Genomic DNA, 16719 nt, shown 5'->3' with positions numbered 1-16719 from the left:
TATGATTCACAAAAGTGTCACCCTTTATTCCTTTACCACAGTTTACATGAAACAAGGCACCAAGAAATATCTACATTCAAATTTAAAATTTAGTCTGCCTTAGAAAAAAGGGAAATGATGCATCTATATTTACCATCATAAAAATGATTTTTATTGACACAACACATTATCAAAAAATGCAAAAGAAAACATTTTTGAGCAGACTCTAGTTCAAACTGATCCTAAACACAAAGCACGTATGTATATTCTATAGTATTAATTTAGTTGTAAAATGCCAAAATTGTGCATGAGCAAATAATTTGCTCTGACCTAAAAGCAAAATTATACAGAATTCTCATTAGAAAAATGTGTATAAATAACACTGAAAACTTTTTGGGTATGTAATTTCTAGACTGACACTTTTTAAAGGTTGAAGCAAACTCCTACATTTCCCCCATTGCCATGAATAAATAACAAAGAGAAAATTGAAAAGTTCAGATTTGGTAATGTAAACTTCTAATATCAACAGTCATCGCTGGCAGATCAGGACATAGATCCCGAGAGAAAAAATGGTTAATACTTCATCACCTCATGGATCAATATGAGAATTCATTGAAATAAAATATCTGTGCAAGACTGGAAAGTATTTTTAAATACAAACAAAATGTGCACTATTCTTCCATCATATATGACAGCAAATTCCCCAGTGCCACTTCTCTAGATTTTCCAGGGCAGTTCTGGTATTCTATTAATATTTTTGGGGAATAGTCAAATTTCCTAGATGTCACACTGTAATTAACAATAAATTAAATACAATCAGGTCATTGACAGCCTGTCCATTGAATTAAATGGCAGTATATAAATCAATAACAGGACTATTTTTATTTCCTAGTGAACAGTGCAGTACAGGCTTAATATTCAAACACTTTCTTCATATTAAGGGTACACATCTCATGTCTTCTTCATGACTTCTACACCATGGTTTCTTATTAGTTTTTTCAGTACCATGTGCCCAATTCCCAGTGGATACCATTAAGAAAACATGACAATATATTCATCCTTCTGCATAAAAATCCTCAAGCCTTTCGTGTTAATCCACATTTCATTATTAATGTTCGAATAGTATTTGGATTTGCGTGACTATAAATTTGCCCTGAACTCATTTAGTTCAAAATCAGGTTACCCTAATCACATAATTACATAATGTGAAATGACTGCTACTACATTAACAAAATTAAATCTGCTTCAAATTGAAAATATGGTATCTTCAGCTTATAAGGAAACTCATACTGTAATTGTACGTCACTGCAGTCTGTGCCATTTTTGGAATGCCTGTACATTGGTTACACCCCCGTATGAGACTACCATACTAACGGACCTAAGTGACGTACTCACATATTGCGACCTATATATATATATATATATATATATATATATATATATATATATATATATACACACACACACACACACACATATTAATTGTGACCATACGGAACGGGATCAAGTTTTAGAATATCCAAACAGTGACATTCCACCGTACATACAGTATTAACAATTACCTCCTCTACTAATACAACAGAAACCGGAACAAAATACCGCCTACCTCTTTATAACTTCGGCTGCGCACAAAATGCTGATAAATATTTCACCTGACAGAACCCAAGAATACCATGCGCTTCCAACATCACCAACACACACCTAGTCACAAGAATGAAACCCCACGACAGCAGTGATTCCAGTAGTCTCAGAATATGTTCGTGACGTCAGGCAAGGCATTGTAGCCAGACACTTCACATTCCAGCAACTTCAAGCACAACTAACAACTAGAAACTACAAAATGTCCAAGACGTTTGAGAGATACGGCAACCGCGGTGTGTTGGTGATCGAGGCCACAGGTAGGTAGAGAGAGAAGCACCAGGTACAGTCACATTAGAAAGTTTCAGTCAGCACAATGGACTACAGCATTGAAAGTACCACCGTCTGCTTGGAAAAACGATGAGGATACACTAAAACTGTTGGATATATATTGTTGATAAGGTGAGTATTCCGTACAAAAAAAATTAGTTCCGTTACTAATCGAAACTTCTTCGCGTGAGTCAAGAAGAAAAGAGGTAGAAAAGAATAAAGAAACCGGAACAAAACAGCCAATCTTTGGAACGAACATGCTTTCCTCTTCCCAGTAGTCTCCAGATCACTATATGTAAGGCCCTAATCATGCGAAACAAGTTTAGCGATGCCATGTTCTGTTCTGATGTTCATGTCTCGCCAGTCGTCCCCGAGGTACTTCTTCCTGGCAACGCGAAAGAAATACCTTGTCTGCCACAAAGTAGGACATCGTGATACATAACAGTTTGAAAAATAATTTGTGTTTCTATTTCGGCGGTTCGTTTTCTATGTATGCGAAGATACTTCAAGATCTGTCCTCAAATTATATAAACAATTAGAACTTCACGACACGGCTTTCAGAGACTGCCAGTGTACAGAATTTGGACACTGTTGAAGTTAAAAACGTAAATTTGTATAACAAAAATAATTAAAAAATTAATTTGCAGTGAAACAATCAGTGTTTGTTAAATCTGTTGCATTGTGTTCAGCATTATCCGGGTATTGGGTGAGCAGAAATAATAACAGTTCTTTTGCTTTTAAAAATAACAAATCTCACTAATATACCGTTCCAGAAATGTGATTGTTGCAGTCGACCTTGTAATAAGGGGGTCAGTAGGCTAATGTGAACATCACTCCAGACAGTTTCTTCAGCTTGTGAGATCAATGACCGGAAAAGTGCGTTACGGACAATCCTCATGTCAACCGTACACCACATATCTCTTGTGTCTGAATCACAAAAGATTTGCAGTTGTAGTGAAAGTTTTTATAGAACTTTGTGCTCAAAGAACGTAACAATATTCAAATGATTTAATGAGTCTTATAAATCACCATTACAATTTACTTGCACATGTGATGGGCAGTATTTACTCTGAAGAAGGCCATAACATTAGTACCGATAATTTTAAACATAAACGGGGTGCAATCCATACACCTATGCCACTCTGTTTTGGTTGACATTTTCTGTTTCACTAATGTAATTTTATAAAAAAGTATTACAATACATACTTTACTTTGTGCTCAAAGAACGTAACAATATTCAAATGATTTAATGAGTCTTATAAATCACCATTACAATTTACTTGCACATGTGATGGGCAGTATTTACTCTGAAGAAGGCCATAACATTAGTACCGATAATTTTAAACATAAACGGGGTGCAATCCATACACCTATGCCACTCTGTTTTGGTTGACATTTTCTGTTTCACTAATGTAATTTTATAAAAAAGTATTACAATACATACTTTACACTACTCTTTATTCTATACTAGTAACTCCAGGTTTCATATTTAAAATACTGCACTCACCAGTAACTTTTAATTATACTTTATAACAGTACAAGGTAACTAAACAGGTGGTGAGTTTGAAGATTGCTGTCTTCTGGGCTGTTGCGCCATGTAGTCTGGTAGATGCTAGCAACGTTTTGTTGCTTCCATCATCAGGGTGATGATGGAGGCAGCAAGGACCTCTGAAACGTCGGTAAACATCTACCAGACTACATTACGCAACAACCCAGAAGACAGCAATCTTCAAGGTAACTAAACAATGGCACTTGCAGGATCAGACACACTAGAATCACCAAATTCTTTCCATAAACAAATGAGTTCCCCCTGGGTTCTAACAGGAAATAAGGTAGACCTATTCATCTTACCATGCATTACTTACACTGTTTCATCTTCTTATATGCAAGTGAAAATACTCAAAACTGAACAAAAACAAACAACAATAACCCTGTTAAATTCAGAGGGTAGAACTTGCTATATTCTTCTGATGTATACACCCTATTTATTTTATGAAGAAATTTTTTAAGAAAATCCTAAGCCCCTATCACAGAGCATAATCTATAGGAATGTATTGAAAGATTCTTTTGAATATTCCATTAACAGTTAATGTTATATGAAATCTGACAATGTTTTAGCCAAGACAGCTATGAGAAATAATATGGAGTTCCTTGACAGTTTCAGATACATCGTTAGTTATTTAATACAGTAATAAGGAACATATTTTGTTGGGTCCTTCCTTAGCTTGTCCTTCATAATCAAAATATGATTTATTGTTTTATGGTTATTTATTTTACATGTTTATACCCAGTGATGAAGAATAACAAGCTAGATGTGAATGGGATATGTGTTGTTTTCATACACGTTCATGGGTCTGTACTTAAAGAATGGTATTTCATAAAAATTGCCATTTTAGAAAAATATTGACATGTGTCGTTTTCTTTCCCATACAAATCGGTAGACCCTTACGCAAAAATATACCATAAATGCTTGCAAGCATCTTGTGTTTAAGAGACCGTGTTGCAATATATACGAAAACTTGCAACTGGGCACAATCCTGGGCCATTTTTGCCTAGATCGTATCCTTTCAAACTGTTTCCCTTTAGCTATTTTTATGGTTCTGGTTTCCATACTGAATTCTGTAAGTAGCCATACCTTATCTCCATGCTTCCTGCCCAGTTCATTGCAGCCTTCTAGATTTTAGTATTCTAACAATCTTGCTGATCAAAACAGCTGTCATACTTAGACCAATACAGTAGTGAGATTGGATAACTTACTGTTATTGAAATCAATACATGAGATAGACATGTGTTCAACATTCCTTTATAACACGACAAGACAGTGAATAGGAAATAATCCCATTCCAGAAGTATAATTGGCACACAAATTTTTGGACCATGGCCATAGAGAAAAGTGGTATTTTAAATGTATCACAGCAGAATGCAGTGTCTAGTCTTAAGTGAAAACTGCTTTCAAACTCTGTGATAAAGAGCTGATGATTGTATCATGTATGATTATATGTGAACACATTGCACTTTTTGAAAGTTGCTAATTAAAGAACCACAAAAATCTGGACTTGAACCTTTCACCAAGTAAATTTCTTATGACATCATTTAGCAGATGACATTTTATAAACAAATTTTAAATACTGAAACTGAGTGAAGAAAAGTATTACTACCATTTTTCTTTTAAGCAATATGTAAGATTGTTTCACCATTATGTGCCTCAAATCTTAAGAAGTTCAAAAATCCATTTGCACACATTAAATAAGCATATTATTTTGTGTAATAGTACAGACAGAGAATAATTACTTTGGCAGTGGTCATGCTTGACCATTATATGTCAATTGTACATGCAGTGAAAGGTGTGAAAGATAAACAATAATGGAGACACTGTGTAGTAACACAACTGATGAAACAACACTGTCTCTGTGCTAGTCCTTGTGTCATATAAGGCACTGCTAGCTATCATCATGTTTTTAGATATAAGAGAGGACTGAATGGTAGCAAGCATTTCCACTTTAATATGTTCTAAATGTTGTTGTGAAAATATCCTACAAATTCTGAACTTACCAGGCACAGTTTCCCCATTGAATTTCATTTCCACTAGATGGCTTAGAGCTTCATGTGGAACAAATGAAGCAAGAAACCTTTGGTTGCCAAGATTACGTACAAAACTAGTCACATGACCTCCATTGACCAAGATTTCTAAATTTCCAGAACCAGCACCAGAACCATCAACTGTCAAAACAGACAAATAATAAAGGTGAAAAAGAGATTTATACTAATAACAACATAAAAATGAAACCCTGCTCTCATGTAGCAAATACTTCTTCTATTAAAAAACAGCTATCTTCCTTCAAAAACTTACTTTCAAATTCTACAGGCTGTCCCAGGACACCATTGGGGATGTGTCCAACTTGGATTGCTTTAGCATTGTAAGCATGAGTCCTGAAATTTCAATATAAATTTGTGCACTGAATAGTCTACAATAAATTCAAGTAGTGAAATACACAAAATGGAGTTTTAAAAATTCATAAAATATGTGTTAAAACATTGTACAAGTAGTTTCTTCCATACATGTATTTAAGAGATATTGGAAATTCTTTCTTAAATCTAGGAGAGCAGTAAATTGTTGTCTGCAAAATTGGATTAAAAGTGTATAAAAAATGTTGCCTCCCTGATTGAACCTACCAGCACTCCAGCTCTTAGAATAAATTTTAACTATCAGATGAAGATCCTTTTTATTTTTCTTGGTACAGAAGATGCAGTTGCCACTTGCTTAAGCATCATACCATTAGAATACATGGGGAAGTGATGGAGAAGTTCCACATAAGCTTACTCTCAGCAGTAGACAAAGGTGAGTGGGTAGTTTCAGGCTCTGCCAATTTTACCCCCAGGGAAAGACCCCTCATTACCCATTGGATAAAAGGCTTACTAAAAACCATATCAGGTCTGGATCAGATGACAGAAAGGAAAATACCTGCTTCTGCCAAGAATCAAACCCTGTTCAGCCAGTTACCCTGATTGAGTTAGATGGCTCATATGTTTGGTCAAACATTTCATTTTCTATAACAGTGCACCAATCAGTAAAGGGATCAACTGTGTCTTATTTTAGGGTGTAATATTTGCTGGAGTGCCTAGAGAGAAGCCAAATATAAAGAGTAAGCAGTCATATGATTCTAACTACTCGCATGCAGAATAATATTACTGATAACATCTGGTACTGCATAGTTCCTAATAGATCTCATTTCACAGATTTTAATTTTATAAGAGCACTTTTTTAATGATATTAGTATGGAGTGGGAGAATTTTCTTACCTGAAAGGTGTACCAATAACCTTCTGATCTCTGACTCTAATGTCAATTATATGTTCACCAATCTCAGTAGCTGTGAAATTAGCTGAAACATGATCTCTGTTCTGGAAGAGTTTCACAGGCAAACTTCTATGTGATGGAGCTGAAAACAGAGGTTCAAAATACAGGTTAAAGTAGGTATTATGATAAAAATCTGTTTGAGTTTCATTTTAATTGTATATTTCTATGAGAGAAGGGAAGAGATCACCTAGAAGAAGTAGGTATAGATGGGAGATTAATATTAAAATGGATGCAAAAGAAATAAGGTGTGAGTGTGCATGTGTGTGTGTGTGTGTGGACTGGATTCAACTGGTTTAGGACAGGGGCAAATGGAGTACTCCTGTGAACATGATAACAAACGTTTGGATTCCACGAAAGGTAGGGAATTTCTTTATCAGCTGAGCAACTACTGGGTTCTTGAAAAATAACTCTAACTACTGTTTCATTGCTTGGCAACTTTTCAAGGCATCAAGTGATCACTATGACACTACAGAGTGATCAATAATAGAAAATTGGTCAACAGGAATATATAATCACGACAATTTCATTGAGTACAATTTTCAAATACTTCTGATACTTCTCTTTTTGTTCCATGGAAATATACAGTTGCAAGGTAATAGAACAATGACCAATGAGAATACGTGTTCATGAAACTGTTATAATAAACTATCAATATGATTTCAGTGTAGTTTATGAATACTTTTGCTTACTTTCGTAATGGACAACAGGAATATGTATTCATAAGACTGTCATAATAAATAAGAAATTTTATTACATCAGTTCATTTTATTTTCATAATACCAGGGTAAGCAAAAACGTTTTGCTGTTATCTGCGGAAACATCACACACTCTTCCCTTGTCAAATTGTTAATGTTAATACCCATAAATTCAAAGAAACTGAAGATTTTATGAGACTGTTCTAGTTTTGATTATGTACTCTGTAGATTTTTCTAGTCTCCAGTTCAGGATTGCATGGAAACTCAGAAATTGCATCAATAAGTCTGAACTGGTATGTTCACATTATTTTTCTCACTATACACACCTGTCACACTGACTGTAAGCTCATTTAAGTCAGCAGTGTTTGGCAGATCAATGTTGATGGAGGCCTGGCGATTGACAGGCACCAGCTTAAGTGCATCTCCTGTTACTGTTGCAGGCACAGATCCTGCCCCATTTCCAGTTCGACTCTCTGTTGGCGAGTTTCTTGATCCTGTTGGGGAATCAGTATCAAGTAATGACGATAAAAGTAGGAAGGAGTGGAAATTTTACTCTATTGTTTACATATACACTTTTTATTATGTTTGATAAGGTGATTCAAAATTGTCCTCTATAAAAATTTTGTTCTTGATTTGCAGATCCTTTTATCTGACAGTTTTATAAGTCTAGGTTCTTCATCTCTTATTTGACAAAGATGTCAGTGCATTTGTCATTAATTTATGGGAAAGTGTGTCCAGAACAAACTTCTTGTACTTTTTGGACTACCTTTGCTTAGAATTTTTAACCTAACTTTCTATCAAAGTATCAGGTAAGATAACCATTTGACACAAGTCTCTTGTGTTGTGACAGTAAGCAGTAATATGTTAGTTGAGTGGCAACTTAGTTCTCTGTCAAACCAAATTTTATATAAAAAGCAAAATCATAATCTTTTAATCCAGGCAACTGGTTATCTAACAGACTGTTTTACCTGAATGTACACCCAACCCTTGACACATTTTGCATCTTTTTATTCACACAGCAGATAGCATTTAAAGACAACGCTCCCTGAAGAGAGGAAATTAAAGAACTATGATATCACCTTGAAATTACAGTCAACAAGGGAACATATTTTAAAAACTAGTTCAAGAAAATATAACTAAGTTTTGCATGTACCTATGATGAGTAGGCCTCCATTGTTCCGCTGATTAATAACATTACTATACTGGTGACTCCCACCTGGTGCTGGGGAGCTACCTCTGAACCAAGAGTGGGTTGTATCTACCTCATTCATGGATGTAGTAGTGGTATTTGTGTTAAGTTGATGCACTGTTGACTGGTCATGTGACAATTCTGAAACCAAGCAGTCTGCTATATAAACTCTTTCATACACTGTTGTCCATTTCTCCCTCTGATCCTTTCAGTCATTTTCCCGGTTGCCAGATAGGCATAAACAGTTTTATATTGCAAAGGCAAACACTATACAGTGCCATATCAACAAATAACAGAAAATTAGTCATTGGGAATGTATGAGAGTGGTTCAATAGTCGCACAATCTTATGATTCCATTATAATTGTATTACAAGACATCAGTCAGTTGCATTATAATTGTAAGTGCAACTGTTCAATTGAGTGACATGTGGCAGTCTAAAAAAATATGATTTATTACATTCCACATCCTTCCAAGCAAGATCTGCATACTGTGATTCAGCTTTTGGCTACAAAATTGAAGAGAACAAGCATGAAACAAGAAAGTTTCAGTGACCTGCACTTTAAAAATTCAAGGCTCAAGTATCTGCCAAAAATGTTGTGTTGGCTGTTTTCTTTGGTCACCAAGGACTCTGCTGCTGAAGTGAAATAAGCTGTTCATGACTTTTTCTAGCAGTAGCCTTTGGATTTGGTGATTCAGTGGCATGCAGTGACTTCATTTGAGTGAGCTCAATAGATTCATGTAATCAGCTCTGGACAGGATTTTATTGACCCACCCTCATGTATTCATAAAACTTATAATAAATATTAATTTCATTATTATAGTGCAGTTTATTTTAAGAGAAAACTAGGCAAAGAACAGCTGCTTTTGTTAGTATGTCTTATTATAGCATTCATTATTCAGTTATGGTTTATCATTATGGAACTCTTCTATTAGGACAGTTATTAAAAATGTTAAATTTGTCTTGAAACTCATATACTAAACTCGTTATTTGTCTACTCACTTTTTGCTGTAAGGTTTGCCAAAGACTCCAGGCTCCCATAAGACAGAAGTGACTTAGTTTTGGCAATTGCGTCCCAGGAATCAGCTCTCAGATTATTAGAGCTTCCTAGCATTGCAGAAACTAGAATAAAACAAAGTATCAGCTTTCTGTATGAGCATTTGTTAAAAGTATTATTTATGGAACTTTTGTAGATATCATCAACCATTACCGCTAATAATATTTATAAAAAGCAAAAATAAATAAAATTCTATGTAATTTGTTATATGCAATAACAATTAAGTAAAGTTTTAATTTTATTTTAAGCAAAGAAGTATCATGTTAAAACAGTTTATCATTGCTAGTAATGCAATGAGTGTAGTGGGATACAAGTAAGTTTAGGTGAGGTGCCCAACATTCCTGTTGGTTTGGAAATAATTTGTGTTATCTTCAAGGCTTAATTATGGATTTTACCATTACATCACTATCTCTTAGTTATCTAATAGTGCATACATTTATTACTAAGCACAACTGCTTTTTCTTGAGTGAATTTCAGTATTAGATTAAGTTTCTGTTTGAGTGATGCATGCATCCCTCCAAATGTTCATCTGTAAGACATGTCCTAGTTCTTGATTTGACATTCTTTATTGAACTGAACACATTCTCACAACTGTAGGTACAGCCAAATACTGACATCATTGACAAGACATGTTTTTACAATATCAGGCAAATGTATTACACCATACACAATAAAACAAAAATATGCTCTGGCCACGCAAGTCACTTCAGCAGGTCACTGGTTGAGAACCTGTGTAATACACAATTCTGATATATTGATTCTGACATGATCCATGTTCTTTTAGACAAATTTGTTTTGTGAAATTATTGATTTTAAAAATGTTGCACATTTTAAAGACAAGCTGAATATGCATGATATATTTAAGCTTTCATTGTTACATTCTGTAAATTTATGAAAATATATTAATACCAATGAAGCATAAAGTGATGAAGTCTTCTTAGGCAATCAGTCATGTGAAAATGAAGTTTGTATCCATGATTTTGGAGAATGTCTCTGTCCATGAGGAAATGTGTGTGTGTGTGTGTATATGTATGTATATATATATATATATGTATGTGTGTGTGTTTGTGTATGTATGTGTGTGTATATATATATATATATATATATATATATATATAGTATTTAAATAAATATGGTATTTTCTCTGCTTTCATGTCTTACCTCTGACGTTTGAAGAGGTATCCACTGCACCTCCTTTCTCTTCATCTAGAACATCCACTGAACTTCTTCTCAATCTGCTACTTTCAAAATATCTGCTGGTGCTTTCAAAGTGATTCCCATCATTTTGTTGAAATGCTGGACTATGTGCTGGGCTTGGTGAATGTTTAAAGGTCAGTGGACTATGAGCTGGACTTGGTGAGGATTTGTAAGCACTTGAACTATTCAACAATGGACTTGAACTGGTTTTGAATCCTGTTGGGCTCTGGGATGGACTTGAAGGCAATCTGAAAGTTGGGCTGACATTTGGTTTGTAAATTGGACTAAAACGATTACTGTGAACAGGACTGTCACGGTACAGTGGACTGTTAACTGGACTTGGAGAACTGTTGCTCATGATAGGACTAGGCCCACGACCATTGGTAAGACCACAGGACGGGGAGCCAATTCGATCTTCTGTGATGTTCATGTGGTTTAGGCGCTGGTCTATAGATGAGTGACTCCTTTCTGTAAGAAATCAAACAAAGGTTTCAAGCAATATTCTTGTTACCAACAACAATGAACATGCAAATTCAACTTTCTTGTTGCACAGAGTTCTAGTCATACAAATCTTGTGTAATTAATGTTAAATTTAGATATTTCAAGTTTCTAATCCAATAATAGAATGTAATTTAGTGTATGGGTCAGCATGCTGGGCTCATGTATACATGACTGAATTCCACTCTGGTCACATTTTTTAATATTACTTGTAACTGTAAATATGTTACAGAAATTTTTGTTGTTATTGTGTTGTGGTTGTCGTCATCATCGTAGTTGGGAACAATTTCTTACTTTATTAAATTTGTTGGATACAATCTCAGAGTTTCATATCATCACCATGATTTTAACTGAAGACAGTCTCATAACTTGGTTCAAAGAATCTTAAAAAATAAACTTCAAGTCCAAATCTTTCAAGATATTAATTACATTTTTTTCTAAAATATTATATTAAAATTTATTTCAATTGATTATTAGTAATGTGAAAAGCAGCCGTGAAAACATGCACAGATTAAGTAGTTACTATTTGCAACATATAGGCAATTTGCTTTGTAGGCAATCAGAGCCATGTAAAACTAACCTTCAGTAAAATAGTTATTAATATTTGGACGAACAGTTGGTGTGGGTGGTGTGACCTTGACATGCGGTGCTGGAGAACTAATCTGTGGGGAATGACTGTTCTCCCGTCCATCTGAAACATGACAGAATTTAAAATACTGACTTATCAGGTACTGTCATTCTGAGCTATAAGAATCTCCACAGTACAACAAAAAATTACACATTTAATATTTGGACCCTAATATTTTATTGGAACTTCTTCCATTAAAAGAGACAAAAGGACAGTACTGACTGTGGCATAAAATCAGGAAAGTTTTTTAAGGTACCTGTTTATTAACCTTAAAGATAAAAGTTATATGATGTATTTTACCTCATGTATGCAGCTCAGCAAGTCAAAGTGGTGTTACTGGTGAATGTATGTAGAATATTAACAACTCAAGTAGAATGCATTAAATTACTGCTATGTGACATAACTTTGCTTAGTGTTCTTTATATTGTTTATGTAAATATTTACCCACAGTTGTTAACAGGCTTTGTAGCAAACACATATAAATTGGCACTATCCTTAGAGTTAGAAAGTGTTTATTAGCATACCTGATACAACATGAAGTGTTACTCCAGGCATTCTTCTCTTCCAGTATGAGTCTTCTGAAGCCATTTGATGCCTTGAGTGAGACCCAAAACTGGATGTGTACTGAGTTCCAGCTAACCAGGTTATAAAGGTTATTATAGTTAATATGAGGTGTGACCAAATTAGTAAAATCTATAAAAGATGGAAGGTTAGCAAGAACTTTAGTTTTGTACAAAGATATAAAGATTGTTATATTCACTGAATTCCTACCATTTATGCTATAATTAGTTTGGTTATATGTCAGAATGTAAGCAAAAACAAAGACATAAAACTACAATCTACAATACAATTGAAGTTTTAGTGCCTATATACATATGACAATATTACAGTGATGTCAGATTATTACTAATGAGCTCAAACAAAATGAGAGCAAGTTATAACAAAGATGACACAGTTTTTCATGTTCTTGTATAATTTCTAACTAGTATCAGAATCTCTGTCCCTGGAGGTAAACAAACATGAAGCTGATAACTCAATTCCATTTATTTGTAGAGACTATGAAGGTATATGCTGTTGCCTTCTTGCCCCTATACCCTGTAATGTATGGTGCTTAGATTAGGGGTAATTATGTTATCATACCATCTCTAAAACACAAGTCTGAAACACCATAGTGAATTTAGTGGAAATGTTTTTGGAATTTCATATTTAATTTTTGCCATAGAAATATGTGTATTGATGTATAAAATAGCAAATTAATGTACAGGAAAGAAAAAAATACTAGCCAGTACATCAGATTAAATTGTTTCATAATTTTTTTCAGTTATTAGGTGAAGTGTTTTATTTAGTAGTATTTTTGGTTGTAATTAATTTTACCACCTTATCTTAATCATCAAAAGGGGAAATACAGCTCTTCAGATTCCTTTCATTATATATTAATATCTCCACTTTAGATTATGTAAAAAATAGACCTTAATGTTATTAAAGCATGCAGTTCTAGGAACATTTGTATCATTAAAGAAATATTATGCACAGCTTGTTGAATTTTATTTCTGATATTACTGTAAGTATGAAAATCTATTGTTAAATTTATGCTGAGATGGTTTACTGCTTAACCTTTAGCAGCTGGGCAACACAGCTTCAGTGTGTTCTAGATGGCCATATACCACAGTAGCATATGTCTAAACCATTATTCTCGAGCTGAAGTCCAGCTGGAAGCTCCACAGTTCAGTGGTTTAAATCCCCTACTCCAATATGATAGTGGTGAAAGAAAATTATGAATTCTTTATTTGAAATAAGCTGCTTCATTTACAAATTTAGACAATTATAACCTCTAAAACATGAAGAAAACCTTTTATGAACAGACAATCACCACTATCACACCAACATAACAGTGAACAATGAATTGAAGGACAATGACACCATGCTAAAAATCTACAAGAAGACAGGCACAATCTGCAATCTCTCCCATAATGCTTTTTCTCTGTCTACTCCTGTCCTAATTAAGCACTGTTACAGTATGTTTGATTTTAAATATATAGTGACTTTGAAGCATAATCTATTCTAATCAGTATTATACTGATTTTGTAGCTAGTGTACCTTTGCTGTGATCTTGATTCCGAGATTCCTTATGGTGATTACTACTGGTCCGTCTGTTGGTTGGAGAATCTGATTTGTCCCTCGAACGCTGACTTCCCACACGGAGAGGAAATGGGGATCCTGACAAAAAGTTTCATTCTTAGTATATTTATATTTACTACTTATATGTCAGCATTTGCCTGCAGAAACAAAACAAAAAAGTCTGTATTTTCAATTCTTAAAAATTACACATATTCCTAAGCCTGCACTCCAATCCATGATGCCTATGTACAAGACAAACAATACCTTAGCTAAGTAACTACAATTAAAACATAATTTTCATTTACTGATTTTCAATGAAGTGTATTTTTACATGCAGTTCATACATTATTATATTATTACATTTTTAACTTTCTCAAAATACAGATTTAATTTTATTGACCTTTAACATCACCACCATTGAAATAAACATAGACTCTGTGTTTTCCAGCTTGCTGTGGTACAAGTGATACTCTGTACAGAGATCCTCCAAGAGACTCCATTCGGTGTGGAACAGAACATCCACCTGATACAATGTCTACGCACACATCCCCCAAACCACCTGTACCAGAGGCATCAACAGTGAAGCTAAAGGGCTGTCCTGGTGTGGCCCCCTCCATGCCTCTCAGCTGCAATGGCAAGACAAACTTATAATTAATATGGTTATTGAAGGGTGAATAGGAGGATAACGATATAAAAAAATACCACCTACGACTGCACATATTATGTAAGATTTAAGGTTTTCACAGCGGTGAGTATGAAGATTTTTGTCTTCTGGGTTGTTACGCTGTGTAATCTGGTCGATGTTAACCAACGTTTCAGAGGTCATACTGCCTCCATCATCAGGGTGATGAATATTATTTGAATGGATCAGTGTTTCTGTTCTCTGAAATCTCATTCTATATACTCAACCACAAATGCACATTTGGTAATTTCTTCATACATAGTGTTAGTGTTAGTGTTCATCATGATTTCTGTGTATGTAAGGTTTCAAATTCACGTGTATCTACAAATGTCATTTTTACTCTCTCTACACTGATACCAGCATCATCTATTTCTATCAAGTAAGTGATATGTCTCATACAGATATCAATTCTTTGGGTAGTCCGGTGTAACTTAATAAAAAGAAATATATAACTTGATCATGTATTTTGACTGCAGCAACAGCCCTTATACTTTTGCTGAAGGGCTACAAAATTCAGGAATTCAGAATTCATAAAAGATACTAAAAAGTGATCACTCATGGCAAAAGATGTTATATTTTATGATAGCTGTTAGATTAAAATGAGACACAATGACAGTAAAGAGGACCATGCTATGTCACTGTTGGCACCATGTTACTACAGCCATTTAGCCACATATTTAGCTGGATGTTAATCAGACCAAATTGCAGTTTTCATGCAGTCATTGAACAAGTTCGAAACCAACTGTCACATTAACACATTTGACTTACCTTAATAGCATTGGGATCATATACAAAACATGTAAAAGGGCCTCCTTGGATATGTTCCCCACCATGTGTTACCGCAATGGACCACTCTCCTGCTTCATCAGGCTGGAATGTGGCAGTGTATACACCATCAGTCTCTTGCACAGGGCATGGCAGTCTGCGACCAGTTGGTGAACGTGCTAACACATCAATCTCTCTACTGCTGGCTCCATTTGAGTTAATCTAGAAGAATAAAAATACTCTTAATAAATAATTACATTAAAAATGTACTTTTCATTATATAAATAAAAAATTCTCACCACATGATTGAATAAATTACTCCTTGTGCCTGGAATGTAATTTTATACACAGAAATATTGTAAAAGTGCTAGTATTTAATCCAGGTGTTTCTCAAAATAAAATATACTGAAATAATATAAAACTGCTTATTTATCAAGAAAGTCTCATAAATATGTGTGCCCATCAATCAGTTTTCTATTATTTACTGTTGTAGTGTTACACAATGATTACATTATAAAATAAACAGCTACCAAGAACCAATTTTGATTGCCTAGCAACTATATCAGAGACAAGGTGGAAGGAACTGACAACACTTTATAAAGTGATTTTGTGTTTTATGTGTTTTTAAAAAGTATTGTGCTTTCAGCTTGTCTCAAGTTTCACGTTCCATTGCAAGCTGGTTGGAGTATTGATAATAGTAGTTTATACTTACTAGTACTTCTACAATAGAGCCAATGGCACAAGGATCCATTCCAGGAAATGAAATCTTTGTCGGCTCTGGAGTCACTCTAATGTTTATTGGACAACCTTGGGCATGTTCACCTTCATTGTACACTATAAGCTGAAATAAAAAAAAATTACATTCTTTTTGTATAGTTATATGTGCACATTACCACCTATTCTTATCATTTTATTACTGATGATATAATCCAGAATATCACCATATCCCATATGTATGATGTCAGCAACACTTACGGAATTGATTAATATTATGCTACAACAAGATAATCTTATTTCATTTTTGCATTATGTTTTGAGCTTGTGTAGTTATTATTCATTTAAAACATGCAAGTTTATGGATAGCTGTGTTATAAAATGCCATTTTCAGCAGAATTTTATTTTGTTTATATAATAGTTCACCAAGTGTT

General features: G+C 34.3%; 1 protein-coding gene and 1 long non-coding RNA gene across 7 annotated transcripts in view; one reads left to right on the top strand and one right to left on the bottom strand.

Moving 5' to 3' along the window:
- jbug (filamin-type immunoglobulin domains fbug) overlaps positions 1-16719 on the bottom strand; it is a 73251-nt gene that overhangs the window by 33543 nt on the left and 22989 nt on the right. Inside the window, exons 8-20 of one of the 2 annotated variants that reach the window (XM_022078558.2) lie at positions 16284-16412; positions 15575-15793; positions 14525-14750; positions 14104-14223; positions 12531-12641; positions 11959-12069; positions 10845-11348; positions 9629-9748; positions 8592-8768; positions 7765-7932; positions 6687-6825; positions 5738-5817; positions 5440-5607 (exon numbers count right to left, since the gene is read on the bottom strand). In XM_022078558.2, coding sequence (XP_021934250.2) covers positions 5440-5607; positions 5738-5817; positions 6687-6825; positions 7765-7932; positions 8592-8768; positions 9629-9748; positions 10845-11348; positions 11959-12069; positions 12531-12641; positions 14104-14223; positions 14525-14750; positions 15575-15793; positions 16284-16412 — 2272 coding nt within the window. The remainder of the gene's footprint in view (positions 1-5439; positions 5608-5737; positions 5818-6686; positions 6826-7764; positions 7933-8591; positions 8769-9628; positions 9749-10844; positions 11349-11958; positions 12070-12530; positions 12642-14103; positions 14224-14524; positions 14751-15574; positions 15794-16283; positions 16413-16719) is intronic. The other variant, XM_022078559.2, reaches the window with a different exon arrangement.
- On the top strand, positions 1386-16438 carry LOC110836879 (uncharacterized). 5 transcript variants are annotated; one of them, XR_015535145.1, is made up of 4 exons: positions 1386-1877; positions 6129-6226; positions 10860-12649; positions 14573-16438. It is a non-coding gene; the product is annotated as an uncharacterized LOC110836879 (long non-coding RNA). The 5 variants fall into 5 exon arrangements; XR_015535144.1 differs by having other exon boundaries at positions 1386-2019; XR_015535146.1 differs by lacking the exon at positions 1386-1877 and adding an exon at positions 5517-5632.

Source organism: Zootermopsis nevadensis, unplaced genomic scaffold (genome assembly GCF_977971745.1).
Source record: "Zootermopsis nevadensis isolate Lab colony 2312 unplaced genomic scaffold, Znev_1.0 Znev_ptg000013l, whole genome shotgun sequence".
Classification (NCBI taxonomy): Eukaryota; Metazoa; Arthropoda; class Insecta; order Blattodea; family Termopsidae; genus Zootermopsis; species Zootermopsis nevadensis.
The sequence above is the reverse complement of the archived record's forward strand: the minus strand, read 5'-3'. Positions and strand labels throughout refer to the sequence as shown.